General features: G+C 40.8%; 1 protein-coding gene across 17 annotated transcripts in view; it reads left to right on the top strand.

Moving 5' to 3' along the window:
• The window catches only part of LOC134208729 (uncharacterized), a 580,250-nt gene that overhangs the window by 327,844 nt on the left and 235,973 nt on the right, over positions 1-16,433 (top strand). For all 17 annotated transcript variants that reach the window (XM_062684572.1, XM_062684587.1, XM_062684586.1 and 14 more), the window contains 2 exons: positions 14,487-14,789; positions 14,861-15,079. In XM_062684572.1, the coding sequence (XP_062540556.1) occupies positions 14,487-14,789; positions 14,861-15,079 (522 nt within the window). The remainder of the gene's footprint in view (positions 1-14,486; positions 14,790-14,860; positions 15,080-16,433) is intronic.

Genomic DNA, 16,433 nt, shown 5'->3' with positions numbered 1-16,433 from the left:
AAAATGTTTCCGCCGCCACTAAATGGTATTCGGCTTGACGCCGAAAACGCTGGTGACCAAAATTATGACAAACGCCTCCGCCGACGATTTGCGGATCTGCGTATACCTCTAACTGTGGTCATAACCATCATAACCCATGCACGGGTCTGGGTCATTTGGCATAACGCCATTTGGCATAAGGTCATTTGGCATAAAGGCCATTTGGCATAATTTTGAACTGCAAGAACAAAATGGGTCATTCGGCATAACGGACATTTGGCATAATTTTGAACTGTGAAATCGAAAGAGATGTTTCATGTATTGTTTAGCGTAGATAAAGTAGGTCGAAGCTGTTTTCTGATAAATTTAAATTTTTTGTAGACATTTTCCGGAAGAACGAAATAACAAAACGGCAGAAGGGAGGGATCACATCCATCATTGACTTATTCTGACACCATGCCTACTTTTGAAATAGGGATTACGTCCACCATTGCTTCAATCCGGGCATGCGCCTTAAGACCGGATCAAATCCACCATAGCCTTATTCCGGGCAAGCGCACAACTTTAAAAACTCAAGCAATACATTTGTCGTAGACGAGTTACTTAAACCATCCAAGTCACATATGAGTTACTGCAACCAAATCAATCTGAATTGTGCTACTCGGGGAAGAGATCACATCTACCATTGATTTATTCCCGGCAAGCGCCTACTTAAAAAAGGAGTAATAAAAAAGGAGTCACATCCGCCATTGCCATAATCCAGGCAGGGTCTACTTTTAAAGAAGGGATCACATCCACCATTTCCACAATTCGGGCCACACACCTACTTTTAAAGAAGGGATTGCATCCACCATTGCCATAATCCGTGCAAGCGCCTATTTTTAAAGAAGAGATCGCATCCACCATTGCCTTAATCCGGACAAGCGCCTTCTTTTAAAGAAGGAATCACATCCATCATTGCCTTAATCCGGGCAAGCGCCTACTTTTAAAGAAGGAATCACATCCACCATTTCCACAATTCGGGCCACACACCTACTTTTAAAGAAGGGATTTCATCCACCATTGTCATAATCCGGGCAAGCGCCTACTTTTAAAGAAGGAATCACATCCATCATTGCCTCAATCCGGGCAAGCGCCTTCTTTTAAAGAAAAAATCACATCCACCATTGTCATAATCCGGTTAAGCGTCTACTTTTAAAGAAGGGATCACATCCTCCATTGCCATAATCCATGCAAGTGGCTACTTTTAAAGAAGGGATCGCATCCACCATGGCCTTAATCCGGGCATGCGCCTACTTTTAAAGAATGGATCACATCCTCCATTGCCTCAATCCGGGCAAGCACCTTTTTTTTTTGAAGAAGGAATCACATCCACCATTGTCATAATCCGGGCATGCGCTTACTTTTAAAGAAGGGATCACATCCTCCATTGCCATAATCCATGCAAGCGCCTACTTTTAAAGAAGGGATCGTATCCACCATGACCTCAATTCGGGCAAGCGCTTACTTTTAAAGAAGAGATCATATCCTCCTTTGGCATAATCCGGGGAAGCACCTACTTTTAAGGAAGGGATCACATCCTTCATTGCCATAATACGGCCACACGCCTACTTTTAAAGAAGCGATTAGATCCATCATTGCTCTAATCCGGGCATGCGCCTACTTTTGCATTGCATTGCAAATGCATTCTTTCCACGAAAGGATAATGTCTTTTTAATATTGTTATCGGCGGGTGTTAAATTTACTATTCCACCGTTTCCCTCACCACTTAGTCACCATTTAGCGAACGCAAAGAAAAATTATGCCAAATGTCCGTTATGCCAAAAGACCCTCATTTTTGACGCTGGTCACAATTATGCCAAATGTCCGTTATGCCAAATGACCTTATGCCAAATGGCATTTTGCCAAATGACTATGCCAAATGGCCCGCTCCCCCCATGCACGAACCAACGGGATATTTTCTAAGCTTTTATTTTACTGGAATAAAGATTATTTGGTCGGGGTTCAGCCAAAACGCACCAAGCGCCTACGAAGAATTACCGATTTTTTTTGCTCAAGCTTTCGTTTAGCAGATTTAATTGATCGCAAATCCCTCAACCCCATAACTGAGGATATCCTACTGCAAATGGGGTCTGTGTCATTTGGCATAAAGTTATTTGGCATAACGTCATTTGGCATAATTTTGCAATAAAAGAGTGGGTCATTTGGCATAATTTGAAACTTTTAAGGTGAAATGGTTATTCGATATTTTTTTTCTCATAGATGAACTAGAACAAGGATATGTTCTGATAAATTTAGACTAATGGTATACATTTTACGGAACGACGGACAAATGAAACAGCCGAATTACTTCCGAGGAAAGGATCACATCCATCAATCCAGGCAACTACTTCCAAAAAAAGAAATTTTATTTCTCGTTGATTGATGCTACTTTTGAAGAAGTTATCAACAAAACCAACATTGCCTCAATCCAGGCAAACTCCCACTTTCAATAAAGCAATCACATTTGCCTTGTTTTGAGCAAACTCCTACTTTTAATGAAGAGATCACATCAACCATTGCCTTACACCGAGAAAGCGTCCACGTTTAAAAGAGAAATTACATCCTATTTTATTTTATTACCAGACTAAGGCCGGAGTGGCCTGTGCAATACATAAAATAAATTACATCCACCATTGCCATAATGTGGGGAAAGCCTTTTATTTTAAGAAGGAATCGCATCCGCCTTTGTTATAATACGGTCAAACGCTTATTCTGTAAGAAGTGATCACTCCACCATTTCCTTAATCGAGGCAAGCGCACACTTTTAAAGAAGGGATCACATTCACGACTGTCTTAAACCGAGCAAGCGCCCACTTAAAAAAAAGGAATCACATCCACCATTGCCTTAACCCGGACAAATGCCTACTTTCAAAGAAGGAATCACATCCATCATTGCCTTAATTCGGGCAAGCACCTACTTTTTAAGAAGAGATCACATCAAGACAAAATTTTCAAAACGACTTATCTGCTTTTGTAAACAAAGATTCAAATGTCGATTTCACGAATCTAATAGCACTTCGACACAAACCAACGCCATCATCAGGTAGCCGAAACCTTCACCTAACTATTGGTAGTGTTTGTTTGCGTGGGAGTGCTATCAGATTCGTCAAATCGACGTTCGAATCTTTGTTTACAAAAGCAGATAAGTCGTTTTGAAATTTTGTCTTGACATCCTCAATTACCTTATCCCAGGCAAGGGCTTTGGGACAGTTCGTCGAATGACATTTCGTCGAATGACGTTTAGTCGAATGACATTTAGTCGAAAGGACATTTGGTCGAAGGGACATTTAGTCGAATGGACATTTAGTCGAATGAAAATTTAGTCAAATGGACATTTAGTCGAATGGACATTTGGTCGAAAGACATTTAGACATTTTTGGTTAAATTTTAATAAGTAATCCACAAGATACATGAATAAACTGGTTAGAGGAATTCAGTGGACATGAGGAAGTTCAATCAGCAGCGGAAGAAACGAATATGGAAGCCAATGAGGATTTTTCACCTGAGCTAACAGAAACTTCTGAAGACCGACCCAGGTAGATAATAGAAAAATTGAAAACCTACAGAAATAGCTAAATATTAGATACTGATAGTGAAATGAACTCTATTCTATCTATCTATTTTTCGGCACATGGTCAAAAACCAATGATATCAATGTTATTTTGCCAATACTTCATCGAAGTCGGCTTTTGAACATTTCGTTGATTGACTATTGATTGAATGGAAATGGTTTTCTTATTCTTTTCATTGATACTCGTTCTTTTACTTAATATTTATACAATGGTTAGTTCAGTATAAAATGGTCTTTCAACCATAATTCGTTAGTTATTAGCCGAGAATTTAATTTCGACCAAATGTCCATTCGACGTAGTGTCCTTTCGACCAAATGTCATACGCCTCTACTGGATTAAAAATTCATTTTCGACCAAATGTCCATTCGACGTAATGTCCTTTCGACCAAATGTCATTCGACTGAATGTAATTCGACGAAATGTCTTTCGACGAAATGGTATAGATTCCAGGCAAGGGCTTACTTTTGTAAGGGAATCACATCTACTATTGCCTTAATTCGGGAAAGACCGTACTTTAAAAAAAAGTAATCACATCCGTTGTTGCCATAATCCGGGCAAACGCCTACTATTAAAGAAGGTATCACATCCACCATTGCCATATTCCAAACAAAACCATATCTTCAAAAAAGGAGTCACATCCATCATTGCCTTAAATCAGACTAGCGCATCCAAATAGATGCGTTATTTTTTAAGACAAAAACATAATAATTCTTGGCTTTCACTGGGCAAACCGTTGCCCATTGCGGCAAATTAATGCTTTCTACGAAATGATTATATCCTTTTAATATTATTACCGACCGGTGTTATTCCGGTTTTTTCCACACCACTGTGCTAGTGGCCACACCACACCAAGCAACTAATTTAGAGGGCTCAAAAAAAATTATGCCATATGACCGTTATGCCGAATGACTTTATACTGGCTGACCCGCTCCCCTGCGTCCATTTATATGAAAGTATTTCCGTTGTCCTTTTTCGAACAAAATATCACAAGTCAGTCGAAAAGCCGCTTGGTACGGTTTGGCTGAACCTCGACTATTTAAAGAAAAGTTATATTTTCGATAACAACAAAAAATGGCTCGATCGTTCGGAGGGAGGGTTCGATTATCCGGAGTGAAATTTTTTTCAACACGGATGATCGAGTCCGCCATGTAACAACAAAAGATAAACTAGCAGCACTGCATCAGTTGTACAGGTATTCTGACCACGTACTGCAATCGACGCGGATTGTGGTCTAGTTGTTTTTCATTGAAAATTGGCTCGATCGGTCGTTGCGTTCCAGAGTTATTGACAAAACTGGCTTTTTTTTACCAAGGTTGTCCCCCTTGGAAACAAAATCAAAATCGAAAAAATTTTCAAATAGATGTAGGTAAATTGGAAGAAAAAGTAAAATCTATCCCCCTATCGTGCTGATTTGAACTAACTTATGTTTTTTTTTTTCATTTTTATATAATGCGCGAGAAAGATACCACCAACGCTAGGTGGAATAATCTGGGTTTTTAGAAATAAATTAGAAATGCGATGTTCGTTCTAACTTAATTTTCGACAATGAGGTATATTACAGATTGACATGACATTAAAAAAATCAATTATTCTTCTATTAGTTTCGCTTACTGAATTAAAAATTAAAATTCGTTTAGATGGTGTAATTTTAAAGCGCAGATTTTCTTTTGCAGAAAATGCAGGACAACACTGCGTGCCAAAACACATATCGCAGCCATTTTTGATACATACGTATTTTTAAAGGCAATCAAGAATGTAAAACTAAACCATTGCCAATGATAACAACATTGTCCTCTTATGCAAATCTCAGAACTAACTCAACAAAAGGACAATAATTGTTTGCCGCCCATTTAGAGAAGTTGCTGGACTTTGACGATGTTTTCGGGTTAAAACTTATTGGTTGACAATATTTAAGGACAAACCTAGGACAGCGCTAGGCTTGCTAAAGGGCTTAGGTTCAATCCTCGTCTTCGGCCATTTTTTTCTAAGTAGATAAAGTTGGTGAAGCATATAAAGAATCGATCATCGACAGAAGTTTAAAAATAGATTCGATGTAGACACAAACACATACCTTGTTCTTTTTTTCTCGTGACCAGAGATCTAATGCAATGGCTTGCTATATTAACTTAATGCAATCTGTGCATAGGGCTCAGCTTAATTCAATCGGCATTCTCTGGTTAGTTGTATGTCAATAACTAAATAAAAGTTTATCTAATCATAGTACAATGTTCTGTGCAATTGTTCTTCGACTTGTCAACTGCGTTTCCTGCCAATCTGGGCTCAATCGGGCTTTTAAAACCAATTTCCAGACCGCAAGAGTGGCGGAGGTGTATTTTCTTGTACAATTTGGCTGGCTCATGCTAACTTGAAATCGAATGCGCCATCTTATAATACAACCGAATGCCGATTGAGCTGAAGTTTCAAGACATTATTTTTATCACCGAAGGCAAAATTCTGGGAGTGTCGCTAAGAATTCGGCAACTTTTTTTTGTAGTGATTACGCAATGAAGCGACAAAAGCCACCCCTGCCAATAATAGAACAAAACCTGCCAAAGCCGTCTTTCCCCCTACTTCTGTCGAAGAAAAAAAAACGAAACAACGACTCTGGGTGCAACTTGTTACGCCCATATGTTAATACAGACATCACCTTAATACATAGTTAAATCTAGCCTTCGGTGGTCTGTTGTAAAAAAATGTCTTGAATTTATCTTGATGTGCGAGAAAGGCGATAATGCATACTTTTTTTTATAAAACACAAAAAGCCGAAGCCTTCCACGTATTACCGTGTACCTACTGTGTAGATACATACGCCAGCAGCATCACAATCACAACAACATCCCGATAATCCAATTGATCATTTATGCAACACAACCCGGCTTATCAAGCATTTAAATTGAATACGGCATCGTTTCCCATTCTAGTGGTGGTCGGTTGACCGATACCGCAAGGAAGGGATACTCACAGTTACTCAATTTCCGGATTGCTTGAAGCCACACAGATACATGCCCGACTATCTACATATTTTCCGAAATAATCTCGGGAAAACAATCCATTCATTGTACAGCCCGAGTTAAGCTTTTCCAACCAACAAGAGAATTCCGGAAGAAGGATTTTGCACTCTACCGCACCCCCTGATAACTGATTGTTGTTACGATCATGAAGAACTTGGTAGGGAAAGCCTTTTCATCCCGGAAATGCTTTTTGTAGGTACTGGTCTTGACGATTATCAGGAAAGAAATGCCCTTCCATTTTCCCATTGGTCGCTTCATCCTGGAGCGCTGTACTGAGGGAAAGTGCACCCATGCTATGCATGTCTCGACAAAAACAGTAAAAACAGGATTTATATTTCAAATTACTGCACATCTCTCATGTTTCTGTGTGCATTCAGCCTGAATCCGGATGAACCAAGAGAAGAAATAATCGGTTGTCCTCATTGCATCGAAAAACGCACATACTTTTTATACCGGACATGTGCTGCATAAATTCACATGCCAGTCCAGTACTCTTACTCAAAGGGGAAAAGAAAGAGTTTTTCCAGATAAACAATCATCAATCTTGCAGACTTTCAGGAGAAAATGGAAATGCCTGCGTTTGCGTTGTTAGTATTAGCCAATGCTTCCAAAGAATTTATGTATGCTTGGTGAATAAATAAAGTATCACCACAGAGTTGCATTTAATGCTTTTTATGTATTGTTATTGTATTTAGCAATGAAATGTTCCCGTTTGTAACATGCTAATGGATTGATAGGTAAACCTTTGAAAAATAAATAATTATAACGGTTTGTAAAATATGAAATTTTATAGGACATACATAAGAAATTTCCCTCTGGCAGGTGGATTAATCAGAGAAGTAATTTCTTTTTAGAGCTACCGAACTACGAATTTCACATGTGCTGAAAAAGTTTCTTCTCCGTTGAAGTGATCCGTTTTCAGCCATACGGGACACCCGGGACACATACTTGTGCTGGTGGAAAGGAAATTCTTGAGGTTAGGGTCGAATCTGATGGAAAGTAAATATATCTCAATTAGTGACAGGTCTAGATTGAGATTGAAGGCAGTGCTGTTTTCTATTACCTTCAGTTCCGGCGGGAAAAACCTAACGAAGGTACGATGAAACTTGGCTGTGATTGGTGGCATACCTTTTCGTGGTGCCCCGCCAGGATGGATCAATCCACATTTCCTGCTTAGGTGGACTAATTTAGTTAGATTAGATTTTAAATTTGTTTTGTTTGGGTTAGCTTCAGCCTTTCCTTTGTAGCATCAAAGACAAGTATAAAAACAGGGTTGTCCTTATTTATTGAGTAAACACTGCAAATGTTTGCGTAAATCAAGATCAATTCACATCTATTTAAATTCAATATGTGTCAGGTGACATATCAGGTTGAAAAGTGAAATATGTATACAAATTTAACTTTTGTAGCACAGACTTGAAAGCATCTCATCAGATGCTTGGAAGCTTCTCATTAGATGCTTAAAAACTTTTAATCAGATTCTTAGATATTTTTATTCAGAAGCTTGAAAGCTTCTCATATTAAAACACCAAATCTTTTGATCCAAATCTTGAAAGCTTTTAACGCTAAGCTTGAAAGCTTTTTATTAAAATATTTTACTCATAAACTTGAAAGCTTTAGAAAGACACAACACTTTTTAATGCTTCCGGTGAGGATTTCTTTCTTTAAAGTAAGCACCATACCAGACTCTAGAAGCTTGAAAGCTTCTCACCAAAAGCTTGAAAGCTTTTTACCAAAAACTTGAAAGCTTTTTCCCACAAGCTTGAAAGCTTCTTACCAAAAGCCTGGGAACTTCTTACCAAAAGCCTGGAAACTTCTTACCAAAAGCCTGGAAACTTCTTACCAAAAGCCTTAAAGCTTCTTATTAGCAGCTTGGAAGCTTCTTATTAGCAGCTTGGAAGCTTCTTATAAGAAGCTGGAGAGCTTCACATCAGAAGCTGGGAAGCTTCTTACCAGAAGCTGGGAAGCTTCTTACCAGAAGCTTGGAAGCTTCTTACCAGAAGCTTGGAAGCTTCTTACCAGAAGCTGGGAAGCTTCTTACCAGAAGCTGGGAAGCTTCTTACCAGAAGCTGGGAAGCTTCTTACCAGAAGCTGGGAAGCTTCTTACCAGAAGCTGGGAAGCTTCTTGCCAAACTGGAAGCTTCTTGCAGAAGCTGGAAGCTTCTTGCAGAGCTGGAAGCTTCTTGCAGAAGCTGGAAGCTTCTTGCAGAAGCTGGAAGCTTCTTGCCAGAAGCTGGAAGCTTCTTACCAGAGCTGGAAGCTTCTTGCAGAAGCTGGAAGCTTCTTGCAGAAGCTGGAAGCTTCTTGCAGAAGCTGCAGGCTTCTTGCAGAAGCTAGGCTTCTTGCAGAAGCTGGAAGCTTCTTGCAGAAGCTAGGCTTCTTGCCAGAAGCTGGAAGCTTCTTGCAGAAGCTGGAGGCTTCTTGCCAGAAGCTGGAAGCTTCTTGCCAGAAGCTGGAAGCTTCTTGCAGAGCTGGAAGCTTCTTGCAGAAGCTGGGCTTCTTGCAGAAGCTGGGCTTCTTGCAGAAGCTGGAAGCTTCTTGCAGAAGCTGGAAGCTTCTTGCAGAAGCTGGAAGCTTCTTGCAGAGCTGGGCTTCTTGCCAGAGCTGGAAGCTTCTTGCCAGAAGCTGGAAGCTTCTTGCAGAAGCTGGGCTTCTTGCAGAAGCTGGAAGCTTCTTGCCAGAAGCTGGAAGCTTCTTGCAAGCTGGGCTTCTTGCAGAAGCTGGAAGCTTCTTGCAGAAGCTGGAAGCTTCTTGCAGAGCTGGAAGCTTCTTGCAGAAGCTGGAAGCTTCTTGCCAGAAGCTGGAAGCTTCTTGCAAACTGGGCTTCTTGAAATGGAAGCTTCTTGCAGAAGCTGGAAGCTTCTTGCCAAGCTGGGGCTTCTTACCAGAAGCTGGAAAGCTTCTTGCAGAAGCTGGAGCTTCTTGCAGAAGCTGGAGAAGCTTCTTGCAGAAGCTTCTTGCAGAAGCTGGGCTTCTTGCAAACTGGAAGCTTCTTGCAGAAGCTGGAAGCTTCTTGCCAAGCTGGGCTTCTTGCCAGAAGCTAGGCTTCTTGCCAGAAGCTGGAAGCTTCTTGCCAGAAGCTGGAAGCTTCTTGCAGAAGCTGGAAGCTTCTTGCAGAAGCTGGAAGCTTCTTGCAAGCTGGAAGCTTCTTGCAGAAGCTGGAAGCTTCTTGCAGAAGCTGGAAGCTTCTTGCAGAACTGGAAGCTTCTTGCCAGAGCTGGAAGCTTCTTGCAGAAGCTGGGCTCCTTGCAGAGCTGGAAGCTTCTTACCAGAAGCTGGAAGCTTCTTGCAGAAGCTGGAAGCTTCTTGCCAGAAAGCTGGAAGCTTCTTGCAGAAGCTGGGCTTCTTGCAGAAGCTGGAAGCTTCTTGCAGAGCTGGAGAAGCTTCTTGCAGAAGCTGGAAGCTTCTTGCAAACTGGAAGCTCTTGCAGAAGCTGGAGAAGCTTCTTGCCAGAAGCTGGAAGCTTCTTGCAGAAGCTGGAAGCTTCTTGCAGAGCTGGAAGCTTCTTGCAGAAGCTGGAAGCTTCTTGCAGAAGCTGGAAGCTTCTTGCAGAAGCTGGAAGCTTCTTGCAGAGCTGGAAGCTTCTTGCAGAAGCTGGGCTTCTTGCAGAAGCTGGAAGCTTCTTGCCAGAAGCTGGAAGCTTCTTGCCAGAAGCTGGGAAGCTTCTTGCAGAAGCTGGGCTTCTTGCAGAAGCTGGAAGCTTCTTGCCAGAAGCTGGAAGCTTCTTGCAGAGCTGGAAGCTTCTTGCAGAAGCTGGAAGCTTCTTGCAGAAGCTGGAAAGCTTCTTGCAGAAGCTGGAAGCTTCTTACCAGGAAGCTGGAAGCTTCTTGCAGAAGCTGGAAGCTTCTTGCAGAAGCTGGAAGCTTCTTCCTGGAAGCTTCTTGCAGAAGCTGGAAGCTTCTTGCAGAAGCTGGAAAGCTTCTTGCAGAAGCTGGGCTTCTTGCAGAAGCTGGAAGCTTCTTGCCAGAAGCTGGAAGCTTCTTACCAGAAGCTAGGCTTCTTACCAGAAGCTGGAAGCTTCTTGCAGAAGCTGGAAGCTTCTTGCAGAAGCTGGAGCTTCTTGCCAGAAGCTGGAAGCTTCTTGCAGAAGCTAGGCTTCTTGCAGAAGCTGGGAAGCTTCTTGCAAAGCTTCTTCAGAAGCTGGAAAGCTTCTTGCAGAAGCTGGAAGCTTCTTGCAGAAGCTGGAAGCTTCTTCAGCTTCTTCTGCAAGCTGGAAAGCTTCTTACTGAAGTATAGAACTTCACTTGTTGTCATTTTTCATCGTTTCTGAATATCATTTTTTTTGTCACGTCAATTTTGACATAATTCCGAGATATTTCTTAGTTTGTGATGGATTAACCCCTCTACGACGAACCACACAGCATGATATTGTCGGCGTAGCACCACATTAGAATTCGGACATCGGGACTTCTGAACCGAACTTTCTTCCGAAGTTTTATCTGTCAAACTAATTGATGCGTTGTTTAGCGGATCTTTAGGCGAATCCAGCGCACTACTTCCTAAGTTGGGTAAGTTGCCTGCTAAAAAGCTTCCTAACTTTGTTTCTCTTAGAGAAACTTTTACTGTAATTTCTGTAAATTCCGTAAAAATTCCGCCTTGAATTTGAGAAATAATTTTCGGAAGGTTTTTCTTAGGACATGACCAAACATATATCTATAGAAATTCTCAAAAAGATTTCTACCGGAATTCATGAAAAAATTCGCTTGTATTTGAAGGAGATTTTTTTCTCACAGATTCGCTGACATTCGCCATCGGATTTCTGTTGGAATTTCCGTTTGAACTCCTGGAGAAAGATTTCACAAGGATTGAAGTATTTTCTGCACAATTTCTGAAAAAAAAAATCTAGAAATTTTCACAAGGTTTCCACAGAAAATCAACTTCCGCTGAAATTACTGAAAAAAATTCAGAGTTTTCCAAAGCAATTTCTACATCTAATTCAAGATTTTGGATCACATTTCACGAAACTTGAAACTTAGGAAACTTAGGTTTGGTAAAATTCATGTTATATATGAGTTAATGTTTTTAATCAGGGTCTCGAAAAAAGCAAATGGCAAATGGACTCTATTATATGTATTTAAATTTGTTTCAATTAAAAATTTTATTTTTATTTATTAAAAATCGTATTTTAAAAATGTCATCATAATATTGGATTCTTCAAGTTTTTTTTTTATCAACAATTTTCCCTTATGAAGATTCATAAGATTTGTGATTCCAAATAATTCTCTGTCTAGTAATTGATTAGATCATTTTATTTCTTTTTTGCCGAAAAACTACTGCCGTCTAACTACATAAAAATTAGCGAAAGCTCAATCCAAAACATCGTTCTAGAACTTTTTCATACTGCCTTGCAGCTGAATCATCTATATATGGTGAAACTTTTGGGAATATATTTTGACGAGGCAATATTTTTTGATCGATAGTAAAAGACAGTGCAAAATTTTTTATACTTCATTCTGCCTTTTTCATACACAAACTGCAGTTTCACGAAAAACTTCGAGCTCATGTTAAACTTTATTACCACAATGCTGTAGAACTTGCTTCAAAATCGTTGTTGAAATTATAAGCATGGTTTAGTGTAACAACTTGTAACTCGTTACCTGCTCCCTGGAATAAGGTTTACCATGGTCATATTGCTAGCCTCTTGATGTCCCAACGAATACCTTCCTCAATATCCAACTCTGTGGTATTTATGCTGGTGTCGCCAAGTCACCAGCTCTGCTAAGATCCATCCTCTCCCTAGTTACGATGAAGATGCACACAACGAGCAGTAGTAATCCTCATGATTTTGTAATTTTTGTCTTCTCTTGATTTCTGATAGCATTCTAATACGGATTTGAAAAAAAACATGATATCCCTAGTTTCCGATCTACTACGAGTTACACATTAAAAATACGAATGCAACTCAGCTCACTACCAGGTTAGTACTTCATACAAAAGTCACTAATTGGTCACTTTTTCTGCTTCTGAAAGTCACTATTTGGTCACTTTTTTCGTCATCGTTGGTCACTAAGTATTTTGAACGGCATTTATCGCTACCAGCCCTGTAAAAGCTTCTCATCATAAACTTGAAAGCTTTTCACTAGAAGTATGAAAGCTTCATATCAGAAAGTTGAAAGCTTCCCACCAAGGCTGGAAATTTTCTCACTAGATGTTTGAAAGCTTCTCACCAAGGCTGGAAATCTTCTCACCAGGAGTTCATAAGCTTCTCATCAGAAGCTTGAAAGCTTCTCAGCAGAAGCTTGAAAGCTTCTCATCACAAGCTTGAAAGCTTCTCATCAGAAGCTTGAAAGCTTCTCACCAGAAGCTAGAAAGCTTCTCAACAGAAGCTTGAAAGCAGAAGCTAAAAAGCTTTAACCAGAAGCTCGAAAGCTAGTCAACAGTAGCTTGAAAATGTGTCAATAGAAGCTTAAAGTTTCGCACCACAAGCTTAAAAGTTTCTTATCAGAAGCTTGAAAGCTTCTCACCTGAAGCTTGAAAGCTTTCAGTACTAGTTTGAAAGCTTCTCACTAGAAGTATGTAAGCTTCTCATCAGAGACTACAAACCTTCGCACCGGAAGTGTGAAAGCTTCTCACCAAAAGTTTAGAAAGCTTAAATGTTTGAAAGCTTCTCGAAAGATACTTGGAAGCTTCTCAACATAAATTTAGAAGTTCATCATCAGAAGTTTGAAAGCTTCTCAACAGAAGCTTGCAAGCACATTATGAGGAGCTTGAAAGTTTCCCATTCGAAGCTTAAAAAATTTCATCTGAAGCTCTCATCAGCAAATTGACGTTATAATCTACCTTTCGTCTCCATTTACCAGAGCAGCTACGGACTTGAGAGTTTTATTTACTTTTCACTGGTTTCCAAAATAGACAGAGTTGAAAGAGAGCATTGTCTTCACAACTGTAATTATTTTGCGGACCGTCAAATTATCTTAACTCATCAATGCTTCCTACAAAAGGTCCATATAAAATGCAGATAGGAACCATTAGGATGACTCATTCTATGAATCCTCTTTGAAAAGCATCGTAGAAATAAACAGTAGTTTGTCCTATTTTCTTAGTCCTCCCACACAGCATAGCTACGCCTACCAGAGCTACGGAGCGCGAAATAATGTCTCCTTATGTTTGAAAACATCAAGCATCCTTGTGGTTTTTGGCTCACTTTCTTCCCGTCGCGTCGACTTCACAGTAGTGTCATACCAGTCGTTGCCGGTCGAACGACGACGACGACGAAGATGATGACGATGATAATACTGCTGCCTACTTACCTAGCGGGTCGGACGGTCGTTTGTATCTAGTCCTTCTGGCTACAGTCTACTATTTGCAAATAGCGATTTCCCCGTTTTTCTCCCACCCCAGAGTACAAAGCGACCGACCCCGGGATGCGAAATGCTTTTTCAGAAGCGAGCGAGCTGGCTGATGGCAGACAAACAAAAGGCTCGAGAGAAGAGCTTCACTGTTTTAATGGCCACAATGCTGTTCAAAGGGGTGGCGCGTGGTATCCCTTGCGGGGGATCCGGTACAAACACACAAGAATCACTTGTGGTTTGGAATCGTCTGCTCTATACTCGGTCGCTACACAACCGTAGAGGGCGCTCGTCCGTTCGGGTTGAAATCGAAACTGCTATCAACAGTAAATGATGCTTCCTTTTCTTCTGGCTCGATAGTGCCGGTGCTTTGTTTTGCAGGGGTTGTGGATCGCAATCAGAGCAGAACTAGCCAGCGAACTACCGGGTTTCCGCCGTTATAAATGAACCACATTTACGTTTATCACCATTGTGGCTTGTTAGAGCAGTTTGTCCTTCCATTTTCAGTGTTCTTGTTTGGTGAAAAAAAAAACTAAAATTCAGTTGCATACTTGATACTAATCAGTGTCTCTTTTTCCCACTTTTTTTTGCAGCACATGGTCCAGGGGATAGGACCGTTTCCGGGAGCCGCCGGGTTTCCACCCACAGCAGCACAGGCCGGACTGGGGGCCGACGGGCTCTCGGTGCAGGTCGTCAAAGGCGGAGGAGCGGCAACTGGCGGTGGAGGTGTGGCCGGTGGAGGCGGAGGCCTTGCCATGGCCGTGGCCGATCACCAGCTCAGTACCCTTAAGCAGCACCAGGAACAGCTCAACCAGCAGCACCAGCAACAACAGCAACAGCAGGCGGTGGCCGCGGCAGCAGCCGCGCAGCTCGCCAATTCACAGTCACTACGAAATGTGAGTGTTTTCGAGTGTCGTCATAAAATGTAGGTTGGATAATTATTTAAATTTGTGTTCTTTTTTCCCAGACTGTCAGCCAGTATAGCTCTCCATCAGTATTAGGCGTCCCGCCAGGGGCACCGCCACCGACCTCGTTGTCCTCAATCAGCGCCGCCGTCAGTAGCAGTGGGTTGACCAGCAGCTGCCCCACATCCGCAGCAGTCAGTGCCATCACCAGTAGCGGAACCGCTGGAGTCCCCGCACTCGCCGGAATCTCCAACGGAATTGAACAACAGACTGTTAGTATTGTAAGTATCGAGAGCCCCTTCATTATAAACCATTTGTCGTGCTCATTAAGTGCTTAAATCTACCAGTCTCGAAGCGGTAATCTTTGCAGTAGCATCCTTTTGCGCGGAACCTTCATTTGTTCTGCCCTAGGGACAAATTAGCGAGCGAACTTTCACGTTGGCTCAAACCCTCTCAGCGTAATTGAATGGAAAACTTTTAATCCCCTCCCTCCGTCCATGAATGCGTCGCACCGTAGACGGAAAATTTCAACCTTCTCAAGTGCAGAGTCACACCTCACAGTGTGCAGTGTCTATCATCTCCGTTGCACTTTTTCATTTGTTACAGCGCAGATCCTCTGCTGCAACGCGAAATGCAAAATGCGAATAAAATCTCCGCTAATGAAGAATCGACGCGAGCGGAGACGACGATGACAAAGATGATGTCACTCCGTCTGTTCACCAAGCGGAAGCCGCCAGGACTCATTTCCATTTGAAGGAGGCAGTCAGTTAGCATCTCCGTTCTAAAGAAAAGGGGTACAAATTAAGGGGATTTGCAGCTGGTGTTCTCTCGGAGATGAATCCAACCAGGCGGATTAATTCAACCTTTTCCTCCCCCCTCTTTGCAGATTAAAAGAATAAAGTTACTTTCAAGTGTCACGTGACGGGTGTGTTTCGAAGTCAGATGTAGAAGATGTAGCGCTGTCTGGTGTTTCACTATCAAGGCTACGATTTTACATACATCAAAGTGAGTTAGTGGTTCAAAGCAAAACACTCAATCATTACCTAGAGGAACAGTTGGTTTTATTCCACAGAATGCGCATCAGCTTGAAGCATGATACATAAATTGTGCATTTTGGAAATTTCATATATTTTTTTTCGACATTTTGATGTTATTCGAAAAAGTATAGACTGATTTTTTTTGTGCAAAACATATAAATATATGAGCATCGGCAGACCTTTCAGAAAAGCCTCAGCGAATGAATAGAAACTTCTTTAGCAGCTAACTGAGGCTACGATAACTTTTCCAGCAAATGAAACAATAAATATTTTCCCGATAAAAGGGGGCTCTGTCATAAAAATATCAAATTTTAAAACATAAAAAGTGATATCAGTGATATTTATATGAAAGTATGACAACATAAAAGTTGGTTGGGGTTTTTTTATTCTCATTTGCATAAAAATATGAATTCCCTAGACAATCTGCATTTTATTTCATATATATTTAACATATTTACAAAATTGATTTTAAGATTTCTAAAATTTTAAATGTTAGGATTTTTGAGTTTCCAAATTTAATTTTTTTTAAATTTCTAAATACTAAGATTTTGAAATCATTTTCTTAAATATTTATTCTTATACTATACTAAATTTTTAT

This window comes from Armigeres subalbatus, chromosome 2 (genome assembly GCF_024139115.2).
Source record: "Armigeres subalbatus isolate Guangzhou_Male chromosome 2, GZ_Asu_2, whole genome shotgun sequence".
NCBI classification, from domain to species: Eukaryota; Metazoa; Arthropoda; class Insecta; order Diptera; family Culicidae; genus Armigeres; species Armigeres subalbatus.
Note: the sequence above shows the minus strand (reverse complement) of the source record. Positions and strands in the feature narration are given on the sequence as shown.